Here is an 18,008-nt window from a genome sequence, read left to right as displayed (position 1 = left end):
TCATATTCAGCGAACCAGATTATTAGACAGTAGTAGGACGATTGGACTGCGAGCAATATATTTTCAAATTTAATAGGTACAAAGCAATTGCTTTATAATCACTCAATAACTAGGATGGGATGTTAAACTAGATGCTTCTTTTATGTTAAGCATTGCTGCTGTACCCAATGCCAAACCTGGTTGGAGTTGTGTAGCATAAATATAACGGCACTAATGGGTCAGAGAGTAACTCCCTCAATCAAGTGATATTACATGCAAAACTCAACCAGTATCTGAGCCTTTTTGGTCTGGTATATTCTTCACCTCTGCTGACTCTTCCTCTCTCCCTTCGCACTTGAAAAGTAACTCTGATCTTTCTCCTGCCTGAACCTGACCTTCACATTGGCTGGTCTCCCAGCCTGCTTTTTAACCAAGAAGCTGCACCGTGTCTTTTGTTGAGAAGTGGGTACAAAAGATACCCAGGAATTTAAACAGCTTGAGCCTCAAAGTGATGACATTGGACAGTCTAGGTATTCATCTTCCCTGCACATCTGAAGCCAGTTAGGTCCCCACTCAAAATAAAATCATATTCCTCCCTTAACAATAACTGCGCCCTTGAACAATCCTACAAAGTTGTAATAATCAGATAGGAAACCATAATTCTGTTATTTTCTCCTTTGTTGCTGCCAAACCTGCTGAATATTTTTACTATTTGCATAATTTTCCTTTGGATCTAGTGATTTATGTTTCTTTCCATAATGTAAATCGTGCAAATTCTAGGTCATGAGCTATATTGTATATCATGCTTCTGCTGCCAGTATCAGGCTTAACGCAAGTGTAAAGCTCAAAGAATAGTTTCACATGCCTGGGTTATTTTTGCTCATAGCAGTAGTGTATGGTTCAGAATAGCCACCAGTTCTATACCTCTCCTGATATTCACTTCCATTTTCTTTCCAAAACTGTAAACAAATAGCTATTCTGTAGCAGCAATTTAAACAGTGCAACGTTCCCTCAGTTTATTTGTTTTAAGTTTCTGAAATCTGGTTTGAAACCATACTTTGGGTCAAAACCAACAGCATGACCTCTGAGTAAAGGCTGGCATCTTCCAACAGCTGTTAAGCACTTCAATTTAGTTTCCCAAGTGACGTTGTCTGCATCTACTGTGAAAATAAAGACACTTCAAAAGTGAACCAAAATAAATAAAACAGGATGATAGTCAGAGTACCTGTGAGCAGTTTGTTCGAAATGGTCAAAGGATATGAACACCAAGATTGCATTTTTTTAAAAATCAAATTGTGACAAAGTTGAGGTTGTTTTCTCCATACAGCATCAAAACATCACTTTGAATGAAAGAATTTGCTTTTGAATTTAGAGAAATAAGCATCAAAATTGCAATGCCCTATGATGGTTCAACTCTCATCGTACCAGAGGAAATTCACATCTGATTCAGATAAATGATTCAAGTAACAAACACATCATACAGATCAAAGAAGGAGGTTTAAAGAATAATGAAAACCAAGAGGACAGGACCATATGGCAAAAGGACCTCATATATGGAGGATCCATAGAGGCAGACAGACAGTGACTGGGGATGCTGTTTTAACACTGCATTCATTGAGTTTATTACAATCACTTGGCACCGTATCCTGAAAGTAGCAGTGAAGGATATTACAGTACACAAATGGTTAAATACTTTCTGATCAAATACCCACCTCTGCTGGTTTATATGCAACATTAAGGCATTCATTTAATTATGTCATACCTCAGTATCATTTGAAGCCTTTATTTCAGACTGAACTTTGCTGGCCATGTGAGGATAGGGTTGGAGATGGGAAGGCTGGCAAAAGAGTGCAAGTATGACACCTTCCCGCTGTCATGTCATTTGTAAATGGCTGGAAAGGTGGCAGAAAGGCTGTCTGTCATGAATTAATTTGATCCATTTAAATGTCCAATCAAAGGACATTTCCCACCTCTGCCAGCATTTTTCAAGTAGTGTATCCCCAATCCCATTGACCTTACTATGAGGGATTCTGGATCAGTGGTGCTGGAAGAGCACAGCAGTTCAGGCAGCATCCAACGAGCAGCGAAATAGACGTTTCGGGCAAAAGCCCTTCATGCTTTTGCCCGAAACGTCGATTTCGCTGCTAGTTGGATGCTGCCTGAACTGCTGTGCTCTTCCAGCACCACTGATCCAGAATCTGGTTTCCAGCATCTGCAGTCATTGTTTTTACCTAGTTGATTTTAACCTTACTATGAGGGAGCATGCCCATCAATGGACACTTTTTCTCCAAGTGTAGTCTCAGCAATGTCCCCCTCCTCTCATTGGTATTGTTGAGGCTTCAGAGCTTCCAACCTTCTGATTTAGGCTGGCAACTTCAGTAACACCAACAGACTTACCTGCAACCTAAGGTATACAGCCCCAGGACTGACCCAATTAGAATTTCCCCTAATCCCACTTTGTCCTGCTTTGACCTCGACACCGCTCTACCTCTGAAAAAATCGTAGCTTTTAATTTGATTGATTTTCTGATGAATGTGATTACTTCTAAGTGCTTAAAATGAATCTAAGTAGAATCATAGAATCCCTACAGTGTGGAAACAGGCCCTTTGGCCCAACAAGCCTACACCAAGCCTCGAAAGAGCATCCCACCCAGACACATTCCCCTATATTTCCCGTGAATGATGCACCTAACCTGCACATCCCTAAACACTACGGGCAATTTAACATGGCCAATTCACCTGACCTGCACATCTTTGGACTGGGGGAGAAAACTGGAGCACCTGGAGGAAACCCACACAGACATGGGGAGATGTGCAAACTCCACACAGTCACTTGAGGCTGGAATCAAACTTGGGTCCCTGGCTCTGTGAGGCAACACTGCTAACCACTGAGCCACCGTGCCACCCATGTAGTAATTCTGTTTGATATAAAAGTGCATGGTCACCCCCAGACATCACTCCCGGCACTGCTGGGAATAGAGAGTTACTGGCCTCTGATCAACCTGATCAAGCAGGCAGCACACCACGACATTTTCCAAGAACAATCAGGGTGGGAAATAAATGGCTAATGACGTCACAAATGTTGAATGAATAATAACAAAGAAAACATTTCCAAGCATTTCACATTTTCTGCCTAATAACTGATGCAGTCCTTTGAATTCCAGCTGCAAAACTTGATAACATACAATTGCACGTTATTTCTCACCACATCGCCCAAGATGACAACAAGTTCTCAGTGTTAGGTCCAATCCATTCCCCTCCAAAGATATGACAACCAGCCATGATGCCATCTCAGGGGCAGGATTTCCAAACTACATGGGGAAATGCACTTCTAACTGCCCTCTATGAAGTTGGGAGCCACAGCAGCAGTGTTCCTGCTACCAGTTAAGTACTTCATTCCTTCACTACTGCTGGACTGAGGTTAGCAGGGATGCCACCAGTTTTGGTAGCAGATGTTGGGGCTCTCTCTCACCTCATTCTGCCCAGTTTCTCATACAAATATCTTGCGATTCACTCCAAATCTCTAGATCTCTCTTTGCTACAGATGGGGCTCTTACTCTTCTTGTTTCACAATTTGACCTCTCTGTATTATTTATATGTCGACTAAATCAATTCTGTAAATCCACAGGATTGTAGGATACAAAAGGTCAAACGTACCACAATTACAAATTGTTTATAGAGGAGAGAATCATTATATGTACTTGGAACACAAGGACAGAGAAGCTAAAAAAAAGTGTGGCATGTAATTAGATTTAAAAAGTGCATACTCTAGAGAAATATGCTTTTGTGAAAGCTTGCTTCCCCACTTGTAGCATCTCTATTATTCTTAAGTGAATTAAACAGTATGCAACCTACACTGTCATTCTGTGAGCCCAGAGACATTCTGTTCAGTATTCTGAGCACTACTTATACAATCAGATATCCACAAAAATAATTTTCTCTGCTCAAAATTCTTACCAGCAAAGGAAACTATTTTTATCCAATTGTTGTGGATATTGTAATTAAACATAGTATTTCAAAAATACAATAAATCCATTTTGACATTCACATACTGCATAGAAAGTGAATCATTGAGATACAATTTGCCAAACTGCACTGATGTGTGGATTTCACATTCAGTCTGAATCCAGTTTTAATGGAGATAAAGAGCAAATCTTATAAAATGAGGCTAAATACCTCATAAAGCATATATATAAAAAAAGATTAAATATGCTATCTTCAAATTCATATTAAGTTCTTGGCTAAGTGGCACAGGATGCTTTGAATTGTTTAAATGAAAACAATTGAATTTACACCATTATAGAAGTCAACATTTACCTCCATTGTCCCTCAGGTGCATTGCAATCTTTGTATCATCTGCAAGACATTTAAAATATGAGTTAGTGACAGGTTGCAAGTACAAACCTTACATTACAGAAGATCTAACAGCAGGACACAAACTGGAACTCCACAGTGCTGCCTCAGGGTATGACTAAATATTTTCAAGCAATAACACATCATTTCATGCACATTATGAGAAATTTTCAAAACTCAATTTTGTTTCACAATTAATGGCAAATTGAAAGGGAAGGTTTATCTCCAGTCACTCACCACTCAGACATGATAAAGTAACCAAATTACAAGAAATATTTTCATACAGGTTGTTAATAAAGCAAAGAATACTTTAAAAGAATTGGTTATTGTGGTAAAGGGTGGGAAATTATTAGACAGAGAATGAAGAATACATATGAATGCAAGGAAAAATAGAAAAAAAATGGAATTAAAGAAGGTAATTTCTGCTGCAGAAGCCACAATAACATAGCAGCAATTGAATGAAATTTTTCCACTAATAATATTATATTGATTGTTCGACATAATGAATTGTCCAAAGGTGCTTTGCAAAAGCATAAGGAAGAAAATACTATGTGACCTTTAGCAATGTTGGGTAGGTTTCCAGTAGCTAGGATAGAGAGTGTTTGAGAAGGTTTTAAAGGAAGAGAGCTAAGTGAGGTTGGGTTATGGGTGTAAGGACGAAATCCAAGAGAATACATAATTGGAAACTAAGTACACAGCAATCCATGATGGGCTAGGAAAATATCAAGGAAATGGAGAGCTTCATAAGAAAGTGTCTGGCAGGTTTAGGAGATAACACAGATAGAAAGTAAAGGTAGAAGTATGCATAGGTAACAACCTGCATCAGCAATATACATTTACTTGGTGCCTCGAGCATAAAATATCTCAAGCCAATTCATTGGAGCACTCTGGCCTCAAGTTTAGTCAAAGAGACAGGCTTTAAAGTGTGTCTGAACGGAAAAAGAGGTGAAAAGTTGATTGAAGGAATTTAAAAAGTTAGGGTTTAGGCAGCTAAAGGCACCGCCAGCAATGGCAGAACAACCATAAATCCGGGATACTTGACAGGCTGAAATTATCTTGGAGAGTTGTGGGGTTTAAGGAGATTATAAGGAAGCATAATATCATTGCAGAGAGGGGAAAAGTAATGTAAGGATTTACAAACAAGGTAAGAATTTTAAAAGCAAAGTGTTTCTTGACCAGAAACATGGGAACGATAGGTGGTGAAGAGGAGATGGCGTGAGATGAGATGTACTAGCAGTGTTTTGGACGAGGTTTATAGAAGGTTGATTGTATGAAGCTGACCAGGACCTTATTAACATAGTCAAACTTAGAAACATTTTAGGCATGTCTAAGGGTTTCAGCAGCAGGTCAGCTGAGACAGAGGCAGAGCCTGATGAGGTTACAGAGGTAGAAATGGTTGGTTGTTGTGATGAGACAGATATGTTTTCAGAGGCTCATTTCAAAGTCAAACAGAACAAGAAGGTGCAATCTACCTGGCTTCAGTTTCAGATAGGCACAAGGGAGAGGAGAGAGGCAGTAGCTAGGGAAAGGAGTCTGTATCAGGGCCAAAAAATGATTTGTTTTACCAATACTTCACCTATAGATATTTCTGCTCAGCTAGTACTGAATGTGAATATCGGACAAGCAATGTGATCGTTCAGCAAGGGGGAGTTAAGAAAGGTGATGAAGTAGAGCTGCATGTGGAGAGCCTTGTGTCACATTTGATTCTCTGTTTGTAGATGATATTTGCCAAGCGGTAGGTAGATGCGAAAAAAGAAGAGGGCCTAGAAGAGATCCTTAGGAGACACCTGGTTTTGGAATGGAAGTGAAGGAACTGGAAGTAGATGCTTTTTGACGTGAAGAAGGAAGGAGGACAGAATGCTCAGATTGCACAGCCCTGGTTCAGTCTGAGATAATTGTTGGGAAGGGAATAAATTAGCAGCAAAGATATGGAGCTATTGATGGAAGCTGGAAACAAGAACATCAGTAATTTCAATATAGTTAATGAGGTGAAATTGTGGCTATGAGTCTAGATGTTAAAAAACCACTGTGCCAATGAAGCACTGGTGATAGCGTTGGTGCAGAATTAAAGCATGGAGTGGTTGTTGTTAGCGTAAATATTACCACAGTATAATATACAAATGAGGGAAGTCCTGTTTATGGTGTAAGGATAGAAAGCGAAGCCATTACTGGGAGTATTTTGGCTATGATTGAACATGGAAAAATGGAATAAAGCTGGAGCAGTGCTACTGAACTGGAAAAAGGAGAGATAATGGATTTATCAGTGGCTTCACAGAGGTCAAGGTGAATGAAAAGAGATAATGTCACTGCAGTTACCGAAGATGTCATTTGTAATTTGATAGGGTTGCTTCAGTGCAGTGATAAGGGCACTGGACTGAAAAGATGGAAAAGAATGACCTCCAGAAAAACTGGACAAGTGTGACAAAGGGCATGACATAATTTTAATAACTGTTCATAGACTGGAAAAAGTCAACAAAGATAAACTGTTACTCATGGATTGAAACAATCAGCAATACTTCCTGTTCTGGAATAAATTGCTTCTTGAGATGAAAGAGACAACGAGAAACTGTTATAAAATAAATTACAACAACATGAGAATTAAACATCTCTGGGAAGAAAGAGCTACAGAAATAACAAAAACAAACTGTTTCTTGGGAGAGAGGAAATAACACTTATTTGATAATCTGCTGCCTCATAACAAATAGGCTATTAGACCTGCCTGCAGGAATAATATTCTGAAGTTAAGGGGTGAATTATAGACAATAGACAATAGGTGCAGGAGTAGGCCATTCTGCCTTTCGAGCCTGCACCACCATTCATTATGATCATGGCTGATCATCCTCAATCAGTATCCTGTTCCTGCCTTATCTCCATAACCCTTGATTCCACAATCCTTGAGAGCTCTATCCAACTCTTTCTTAAATGAATCCAGAGACTGGGCCTCCACTGCCTTCTGGGACAGGGCATTCCACACACCCACCACTCTCTGGTTGAAGAAGTTTCTCCTCATCTCTGTCCTAAATGGCCTACTCCTTATTTTTAAGCTATGTCCTCTGGTTTGGGACTCACCCATCAGCGGAAACATGTTTCCTGCTTCCAGAGTGTCCAATCCTTTAATAATCTTATATGTCTCAATCAGATCCCCTCTCAGTCTTCTAAACTCAAGAGTATACAAGCCCAGTCGCTCCAATCTTTCAACATAAGATAGTCCCGCCATTCCAGGAATTGACCTCGTGAACCTATGCTGCACTCCCTCAATAGCCAGAATGTCTTTCCTCAAATTTGGAGACCAGAACTGCACACAATATTCCAGGTGCGGTCTCACGAGGGCCCTGTACAGCTGCAGAAGAACCTCTTTGCTTCTATACTCAATCCCTCTTGTTATGAAGGCCAGCATGCTATTAGCCTTCTTCACTACCTGCTGTACCTGCATGCTTGCCTTCATTGACTGATGTACAAGAACACCCAGATCTCTTTGTACTGCCCCTTTACCTAACTTGACTCCATTCCTGTTCTTGCCACCAAAGTGGATAACCATACATTTATTCACATTAAACTGCATCTGCCATGCATCTGTCCATTCACCTAATCTGTCCAAGTCGCCCTGTAATTTCCTAACATCCTCCTCACATTTCACCCTGCCACTCAGCTTTGTATCATTAGCAAATTTGCTAATGTTACTATTAATACCATCTTCTATATCATTAATATAGATTGTAAAAAGCTGTGGTCCCAGCACTGATCCCTGCGGTACCCCACTGGTCACCACCTGCCATTCTGAAAGGGAGCCATTTATCACTACCCTTTGTTTCCTGTCAGCCAACCAATTTTCAATCCAAGTCAGTACTTTGCCCCCCAATACCATGCGCCCTAATTTTGCTCACTAACCTCCTATGTGGGATTTTATCAAAGGCTTTCTGAAAGTCCAGGTACACTACATCCACTGGATCTCCCTTGTCTATCTTCAGAGTTACATCCTCAAAAAATTCCAGATGATTAGTCAAGCATGATTTCCCCTTCATAAATCCATGCTGACTCTGACCTATCCTGTTACTGCTATCCAGATGTGTCGTAATTTGATCCTTTATAATTGACTCCAGCATCTTTCCCACCACTGAGGTCAGACTAACTGGTCGATAAGTTCCTGCTTTCTCTCTCGCTCCTTTCTTAAAACATGGTACAACATTAGCCTCGCTCCAATCCACAGGAACTGATCCTGAATCTATCGAACTCTGGAAAATAACCACCAATACATCCATGATTTCTCGAGCCACCTCCTTCAGTACCCTGGGATGTAGACCATCAGGCCCCGGGGACTTGTCAGCCTTCAGACCTTACAGTCTCTCCAACACCAATTCCTGACAAATATAAAGTCCCTTCAGTTCAGGTCCTTTAGCCACTGTTACCTCTGGGAGATTGCTCGTGTCTTCCCCAGTGAACAGTGATCTGAAGTACCAATTCAACTCTTCTGCCATTTCTTTGTTCCCTGTAATATATTCCCCTGTTTCTGTCTTCAAGGACCCAATTTAGTCTTAACCATTTTTTTCCCTTTCACATACCTAAAAAAACTTTTACTATCCTCCGTTATATTTTTGACCAGTTTACCTTCGTACCTCATTTTTTCTCTGTGTATTTCCTTCTTAGTAATCCTCTGTTGTTCTTTAAAAGCTTCCCAGTCCTCCGTTTTCCCACTTATCTTTGCTATATTATACTTTTTCTCTTTTAACTTTATATGTTTCTTAACTTCCCTCGTCAGCCACGGCCACCCCTGCCTTCTCATTGGATCTTTCTTCCTTTTTGGAATGAACTGATCCTGCATCTTCTGCATTATACTCAGAAATATCTGCCATTGTTCCTCCACTGTCATCCCTGCTAAGGTATTGAACCACTGAATTGCAGGAAAAGCAATTAGCAGACAGCTAACCCTGAATGTAACAAGGGACAGAGGAACTATTTTTGATAAGAAGGCAAGCTTCAGATTTGAATTCTCTGGAAATTGGGGATGAAGGAATCTAAAGGATATTACTATTGTCAAAGTGCAAACTTGAAAGAGAGAAAATTGTGTTAGAATCTAACTCCATACACCTCAACAGCAGAACTTCAAAGAACAGCACTGCAGAAGGACCGAATGCTGGACATTTCCAGAGACAGCTTATTGTTGGTTGAAATCCTGGCCAGATTAATCTGGTAATTGCTAAATTGGTGATAACAGATTTATACTTGCTTACTTGAGATGTCTTAATAAAGTTTAAATTATTGTTTCAGTATGTGATTGTCTGTGAGATTTCTTAAAAAGTAGTTGAATTAAGGGTAACTTGGGGTGATTTACCCACAACACAAGGATTTGGGAGGTCATGATAAAATGAAGCATTGTGGAGAGGGTAAGCAGTGTGGGGTAGTTTGAGGATAGAGTGTGCTTTACTGGAAGGTGGAAGTAGTGTGAAGAATATGATATTGTGGTTTTGAAAAGGACAGCATAATATCGGAATGGAGGGTAGGGTTTACATTGCCAGCTGGGAATGGAAGTGAAGTGAAATGGTCAGTAGTTTGACAGGGTTGGGGCAAGAGAAGAGGGCATTGAGTCATAGGGATAGAATAAAGTTTCAGGAGACATGAAGGCAGATAGAAAATCAAATATAAAAAGACGCAGGATTAGAGTGAGAAAACAGGGAGCCTGGGGGGAGATTTGACTTTGTGCACAATGTGAAGGGGGAGAAGCAAGTGAATGTATGGTCTCAGTGACCAAGAGTGACCAGTGACTAAAGTTCCTCATTCAATTTGTTGGAGGCAAGGCTGTTGGATGAGTTTGACAAAGATAAGTGATGCCTTGATGTGGTCAAGGTACAACTGATTTGAATAAGTCAATCGACAATGCTCCTTGAACTTGTGGACTTGAATGAGTAGTATTGGAGAGAGTAAAACTTATGCTGGGGAAATCATCATCAAAATGCAAGGGGCTCTGAGAAAGTAAATTGACAGCTGCAGATACAGTGTGCTAATTGGAGATATAGGCAGTTAGGAGTTACGCCATTTGCAAGTGGTTTGGGGAGAATTTTCAGCACTAATTTCTGCAACTCTAAATGAACAATTTGTAACAGTATTGCATGTGCACACACATCTGATTGTCACAGTAAATTCAGCAGCAAGTGTTAAAGAAATGCAACTGCAGTTTTCAAACTCAAGCATAATTTCCTTTTTCAAAATGTTAATCTTTTGCAAAGCACAAAGTTGACTAAGTACTACAGTCTCCATAATCTTGCAGTCCATTATCTACCTGTAACTTATGTGAAATAACTTTTATTATCCCAATCTGCGTCCTGAAAGTGCCTGAATTATATGTGAAATTTATTTTTGAAGTCCTAAGTGATTTTCTTTTTCATAAATACAAGCAACTTGTTATACAAATGACATTCAGTGAGGTATCTTGAACAAGATGGACAGAATTTGTAATGAGTTGTAATAATTGAGTTCCTGGTTTATCTTGCCCAAAACTGCTACTGAATAGAGTTCAGAAATAAATTCAAACAATTTCAGTTCATGCTTTGCAATATTAAAAATGAAACCATTTATTACAGTACAATATATGGTTTTAAGTGTCAAAGCAAAAAGAAAATTATAGAATCCCTACAATGTAGAAATCGGCCCTTCGGCCCAACCAGCCTACACTGACCCACTGAAGTGTATCCCACCCAAATCCATTCCCCATTACTCTACATTTCCCCTGACCTACACATCCCTGAACACTATGAGCAATTTAGCATGGCCAATTCACCTAACCTCCACATCTTTTGGTTTGTGGGAGGAAACCAGAGTACTCAGAGGAAACCCACATAGGCAGTTGCCCAAGGCTGGAACTGAACCCAGGCTTTTGGTGCTGTCAACCACTGAGCCACCATGCTGCTGTGGGATTAAAAACAGCAAATAAAACAGTCCTGACTTGGTTATTCAATCAGAACTATAAATGATATGAAAGATCAGTGCTATTTGCAATAAAAGGTCTGATCTTGCTTGACTATTCATGGTTGCCATCTTAAATACTGTCCTGTCACTGCCCTCTGCCATTGGTTCAAGGAAGTAATCTTCTGATCATACATCTCCAATTCTCAGATTTAAATCACCACATGACATTCATGACATCAGGAATCCATGCCTACAATGTGCAGTGGAATTGGATGTCCAAGGAAATCAGCAGCAGCAGCATGAAGGCTCAATGCAGCAGATGATATTCCTACTGGCAGCACGATGGGAGAGAATGGGGTTAAATGGTCTTTCAATCTAAATACAGACTCTGTCCGCCATATCATTAGCCCTGCTCTACTGCCTCCCTCTTGCTGGCTCCAAAGTTAAACATTCAGCTATTTAAAAGCACCATTAGCTGATCTCTGCACATAATTGTATTTTAATAGCATGTTGAAAAATGAGAAGACATGTGCTTCATCTTGCACATTAAAAAAAAATGAGGGTGTAAGAATACATGTTGTCACCGATGATACTGAGAACTTTATACGTCCATGGAGATAATGACTTGCAGCTTAGAATGTCATGTTACAAGCAGCAAAACATTCACATTTTATGCTATCACCTATCAAGATACACAACTTGGGAAACTCATATTACATAATTCAATTTTTAAATATATTTGATTCAAATTAGGATTGCTAATAATGTTAACCAATACATATCTCCCTTATTGAAATGCTGCCAATTATTTTTATATTGCCCTTTTCATCATATGATGACTTTGGCAAAAACAATAAGTTAACGCTATCCTTCTCTAGAGCAATCAGTGATATAGTTACAGTCTCATGAATCTGTAAAAATGTACCAAAAATCACAAGCTTTAAGTAGAGCTGAAACTGTGAAGAAGCAATATTCTCCTCAGGTTACTTGACAAGTGGAACAGCCCCTCAGAAATAGGATTAAGATACTTCATAAACAGAATGGAAGAATTTATAATTATTGTTCAAAATCAAGAAATAAGTGTTAGCTTCAGAAAACTAGCAGAACTGTAATGTTGACACGATGTCACTTTCTAAAAATATGGGTCTGTGGAATAGGTAAGCACAACTAAGTAGTGATCCAAAAGTAGCTTCTGAATGTGTCATAAGATCTGCTGGGACAACTGATCTTTTTGTCAACACGAAGCAGATTAAAAAGGCTATTGATCTCTTTCGGCATTTTGCTTCAGGCTGAGTGAAGTGGAAATGTTTTGATTCTATATCCTCTCATTGCTTTACAAAAGAATAGTTTTAATTTTGACTCACTTCTCACATGCCAAAATACATTCAAATCAAAGTATCAACTATGTAGCACAACTGAGATACTAAAAAAAAGTTTAGGTTTTACACAGACTTATAACCATCAAAGTATGTAATGCTGCCAGGCTCATTGATGAGTTATGGAGAGCTCATTCGCCTTTACCGTACCTTCAGTGGTTAAGCTGGAAGTAGGAACCGCAAATGTGAAAATGGTTGTGGATGTAGTGCTTGAGATTCTAGGTTTTGTTGCTGTTGTTGTAACACCCGTTGTAGATGAAGCAGCTTGAGTCACTTCGCCAGGCTTGATGTCACATATCTTATCTTTAGACTGTAGCAGACAGAAAAGTAGTTCAGCTCCAGCAAAATGAGGAAAGCAATTACTCTAGAGAAACAACTTCTCACAGAGAAGCAGAAGGTAGTATTATTAAGTCTATGAAAGTACTCCTGGAGACACTGCCAGGATGCTACATTTATCATAATACCTTGATGTTCATAACTGTCTGATAAGATTACATAAAGCTCATTTTAAGACTGAAAATCATTCATCCTTTTGCTCCAATGCCATTAAAGTAGTTAGTAATGTTACAACCAATGATCTTCATGAACACGGTTTAATGAAGTGGAGAATGTGATGGAATTCTATTACAATTTTAATGCTGTTTTATTATACATTTGAACTTTCTTTCAGACAATGCACTAACGTACCTCATCGGGACAGCTGTTATCAACCCAATCCTGCCGATGACGATCAAAACCACTGGAACATCTGCATGTATAGAAAAATTGAAGCAAAATTAATTTCACATTTCCATTTTGATAACGGGTTAGAGAACAATTAATAAGCCATCTTTCAGCTAACATTTGCTCATGGGTTTTTATTGAATAATTCACACATGCACACTAAGATGGAATATTGAAGACACTCGATTTCTGGCAGCCAGTGTACAGAACAAGCAATCCCAGATCCCAGGTGGGGATAGGAACGTGGAATTGGTCCAAGTCATTAATTCGAGAAATTTTGTGAGTTTTCCAGTTGTAACATCAATCTCCAGGTGATCAAAAAATACATTCCAGAAGATTTTAAACCGCAACATTAGTGGTCAACACAGCAGACTTACAGACCAGAGTTAGCCAAGGTAGAATTTTCACCCTGTTCTGTGTTTGTTTCATTTGAGTCATCTTTAAGGCAGGTGGCAGTCACTGTGTGTGAGGGGCTTTCACCCTCTATGTTTGTGCAATTGAATGTTCCAACACTCCACCTTGTCACTGGACACAGCTGCTTTATGTGGCAAGTGCAACATTGCAGATACTTCCTAGTCAAGCTCTTCAGAGATATACTTTTGTAGGCATTTGAGCCTAGGCTTCCTGGTCCTACCACAGGATACTACCACTGTGCCACAAGGGCTCTAAGTGTGACACTGTAGTCCTGCAGCTCTGATTGGTTACAGCAGATCAGCTTTGGAGTTTGAAATAATGATCTTGGGCAGCTGGAGCTGGGAGGTTTACAGATGTGTCTGGGATCTTCCTTTACCCAGACAGCACAGAACCATGGGATTGTGATGACTTCCTTCAGCAGTGAGATATTTTGAGTGTTCTATGTAGTCCCTGGGATTTGAAACAACTGTAACCAAGTGACAATTGATGTGTTTAAACTTAGCAACTAACCAATGTTTTCAGCACATCCTAAAACAATGCTGAAATTGCAAACCAGTACGTTTATTTTAATAGGTTTGTGATAGTGTCAACTTTATTGAAATAGCAAAATACTTATGTCTTTCCCAGGCTGTGTCATGGGTGCTTACAGCCCGTTATTGAAGATTATTTTAAATGCAGGTCTTATTAGCTTCTAACTTAGGGTGTAAAATCCCCCCAAAAACTTTATGTAGTCGCTTACTGCAACCTGAAGAAGTTCAGATTAAATAAATTGTTGAGTTATAATTTTTCGATACAGAAATTGCTATCTTAGTCATTATCAGTCTTCACTGCTTAAGTTTTGAACTCATGGTCCCTAATGCATTAATTCCAGTGCCCCACACCATAGTTTTCTGATGTGCAGCCACATTTGGCAATTCGGGGGATGGACTCAGATTGAAGTAGCAGCCAATTTTTCATTCAGCCCAATTTTATGAGATGTGCTTTAAATGGGATACCAATAAAGTGTGCAGCATTTTCTGTTACTTGTGCAGACAAATTGCAACCTCTAAAGAGAGAATAAAGCTCTTTCTGGGTTAGATTAGATTAGATTACTTACAGTGTGGAAACAGGCCCTTCGGCCCAACAAGTCCACACCGACCCGCCGAAACGCAACCCACCCATACCCTACATTTACCCCTTACCTAACACTACGGGCAATTTAGCACAGCCAATTCACCTGACCCGCACATCTTTGGACTGTGGGAGGAAACCGTAGCACCCGAGGAAACCCACGCAGACATGTGGAGAATGTGCAAACTCCACACAGACAGTTGCCTGAGTCGGGAATTGAACCCGGGTCTCAGGCGCTGTGATACAGCAGTGCTAACCACTGTGCCACCGTGCTGCCCATTAGTCCAAAATATACTGCTGTAAGTGTTTTTCTGAAAAGGAATGTTAATTTTATGTCAAAATATGGGTTGTATTGTTCTGCACATGTTTGTCAATTAGAGACAAAGCTGATATTGTCGTGACCCTACTGTACGTAACCGTCTCATAGTTAGCATAACAAAGATATTTTCACTGACTAGGTTGCAGTGAATTTGCAATGCTGTTCCAGGGGTGAAAAGATACTAAGTTAGAAATCCCAGTGCATTGTACAAGCAATTCATTCACTATTTTAACAATGCTATTAATGGCAGATAAAGGAAAATTAAGTGAATACGCCCAGTGTTTCTCAGTGGTTACAGGCAGGAACTATTCAAGTGCATCACTCAACTCCTGAACGTGCTTTTGAAATCAATATCAGCAATGGAGATAGTATCAGAGACTCATGGTCAATAGAATGTATTGTGAAGTATGCTACAAACCAATTTAATTGCCAAATAAATCTTCCCGATTATTATAAAAGAATTTCAAGTTCTGGATGCAGAACGCATCCAGCGTATTTGCTACTTCAGGAGACCACCTATTGCAAACACAGAATAATGACCCAAAAGATATTGCTACTGGGAATCTTTCATTCACATTGCAGTCATCAATCAGGAGAAACTCCTTGGAAATTCACCCCTTACTGGTATATAATGTTTTTCTTCAAAACTTGGTCATGTACTGGTAAATTAGGTCAGTTCAGTTGCAAAATCTATTTCACATGATGTCTAGAAACTGTTCAACCAAACTAATTGTAATACACTGCAAACCTGTGCCCAGTTTTAAGAATGACTTTGTTTAAAAAAGATGGCCGGGCATTTTTCTCATCGTCTACAGATTGGAATCGTTGTTCATAGAAAATGCTAAATTACTATATGCAAATGTCTTTTGTGTTTCATTCTCCTTTTATATTGAAAAGATATTGTTTTGTACTCAAAGCAATCTGCATTGGACTTCAATGAATGGTGTGAATAATTTTCTGCTTCATGAAACTTGTTAGCCTTCACAGTATTCTATTTAACCACTACTTAGAAAACTTTAACTGTTCAAAGCCTCATGTCCTTTAGTCTGTTATAAGGAAATCAGTGCCTGTAAAATAAAGAGTTTGATCAAGTTATCTTTTTCAGTTTGGGGGATCCATTTTACTTAAGGAAGAGTTTCTGTTTGTTTTGCAGCCACACAGCTGTGTTCTGTTTTCCAGAAAGACTTCCCAGGACCCGCTGATTCTGCAAAGTGTAGGATGAGATTTGCTTTTGCAAAGCCATGTTACATCACTTGGGCTTTACCCCATCTAGAACAGGAATTTCTACACAACATTTGGAAACCAGGATGCAAGCTCAAATGGGGGAAAAATGTCTGTAACATGTGCAACAATCACCTTGGTTGTGATCTTCCCCAAATTGTTGAGCAAAGAGCAAGTTTGGAATCTAGTTATGGAAGGCAGACTGGTCCTCAAAGCTGATAGAACGCCCTCCAATATCAAAGAACAAGCAGGTAACTTTCAGGTTAAAGAGAAAGAGAGAGAGAGAGCAAGAGAGAGAGAGAGAGAGAGAAAGAGAGAGGGAGAGCACACAACATTGTTAATGCACCAATTCTCAATATTTTCAAATTGAAAACAAAAATGTGCACAGCAGGTGGGGAGGACTTCAATGCTTTCCTGTCACCGAAAGGCATTCTCCGGGTAGATAGGTCATTCTCCCAAAGAGCTGAGGTTTGAAGGCAGACTGGAAAATTCCAGGTCACCTCTGACAATGGGCTCTGGAAGAATGCCGAGCTGGCTAAGGGTGGTAGCCCTGTTGGTGCTATTCCCTCCTCTCCTGCCAGATATCCTGTCTCAGAAAAATAACTTGGGAGCAAGGTGTTGCTGGAAACAGTACATTGACTGGCAGAGAGACTTTGCTCACACATCCACTCTTACTGGGGCCTAAACATCAAGGCCATAAAACATAACTTCAGTCCAGGTCAGAATCAGGCCACATTTAAAACGTGCTAAAAGATGTTAGAGAGATGCTATGATGAACAACCTTGTCATGTTATAAACTAAAGTGGAATTTGGCTTTAATAATTTGATAAAGTTGTTAGATGGGTCCGTGAATGAAAGCACCAACAAGTTGGGGGCAGGCTAGCACAGCTGAGCCCAGAGTTTGTCCGCTCAAAGAACCTAGAACAAAGAACCTTACAGCACAGGAACAGGCCCTTTGGCTGTCCAAGCCTGAGCCAATCCAAATTCTCCCTCTAAACCTGTCACCTATTTTCTATTTGCTCTCTGCCCATTCATGTATCTCTCTGGATACATCTTAAATGATGCTATTATTCCCACCCCTACAGCCTCTGCTGACATTCCAGATACCCACCACCCTCTGCGTGAAGAACTTTCCACACATATCTCCCCTAAACTTTTCCTCTCTCACTTTGAACTCTTGACCCCAAGTAATTGAGTCCCCCACCCACTATGGGAAAAAGCTTCTTGCTATCCACCTTGTCCATACCTCTCATGATTTTGTAGGCCTCAATCAGGTTCCCACTCAACTTCCTTCTTTCCAATGAAAAAAATCCTAATCTACTCAACCTCTTTTCAGAGCTAGTGCCCTCCATACCAGGCAACATCCTGGTGAACCTTCTCTGCACTCTCTCTAAAGAATCCAGATCCTTCTGGTAATGTAGCAACCAGAAATATACGCAGTACTCCAAGTGTGGCTGGACCAAAGTCTTATCCAATTGGAACATGATCTGCTAACTCTAGTACTCAATACTCCCATCTGCTTTCTTTCTTTTCCCCCCCTTTTCTTCTTTTTACTTTTGTTCTTTCCTTTGTTTTTCTTTTCTTAAAGCCTATTGTAGCAATTGGGCAGCATCA

General features: G+C 39.9%; 1 protein-coding gene across 1 annotated transcript in view; it reads right to left on the bottom strand.

Moving 5' to 3' along the window:
• plxdc2b (plexin domain containing 2b) overlaps nt 1-18,008 on the bottom strand; it is a 430,770-nt gene that overhangs the window by 73,709 nt on the left and 339,053 nt on the right. The window contains exons 10-12 of the mRNA XM_060824983.1: nt 13,295-13,355; nt 12,758-12,917; nt 4,296-4,334 (exon numbers count right to left, since the gene is read on the bottom strand). Of these exons, the coding sequence (XP_060680966.1) occupies nt 4,296-4,334; nt 12,758-12,917; nt 13,295-13,355 (260 nt within the window). The remainder of the gene's footprint in view (nt 1-4,295; nt 4,335-12,757; nt 12,918-13,294; nt 13,356-18,008) is intronic.

Source organism: Hemiscyllium ocellatum, chromosome 5 (assembly GCF_020745735.1).
Source record: "Hemiscyllium ocellatum isolate sHemOce1 chromosome 5, sHemOce1.pat.X.cur, whole genome shotgun sequence".
NCBI lineage: Eukaryota > Metazoa > Chordata > Chondrichthyes > Orectolobiformes > Hemiscylliidae > Hemiscyllium > Hemiscyllium ocellatum.
Note: the sequence above shows the minus strand (reverse complement) of the source record. Positions and strands in the feature narration are given on the sequence as shown.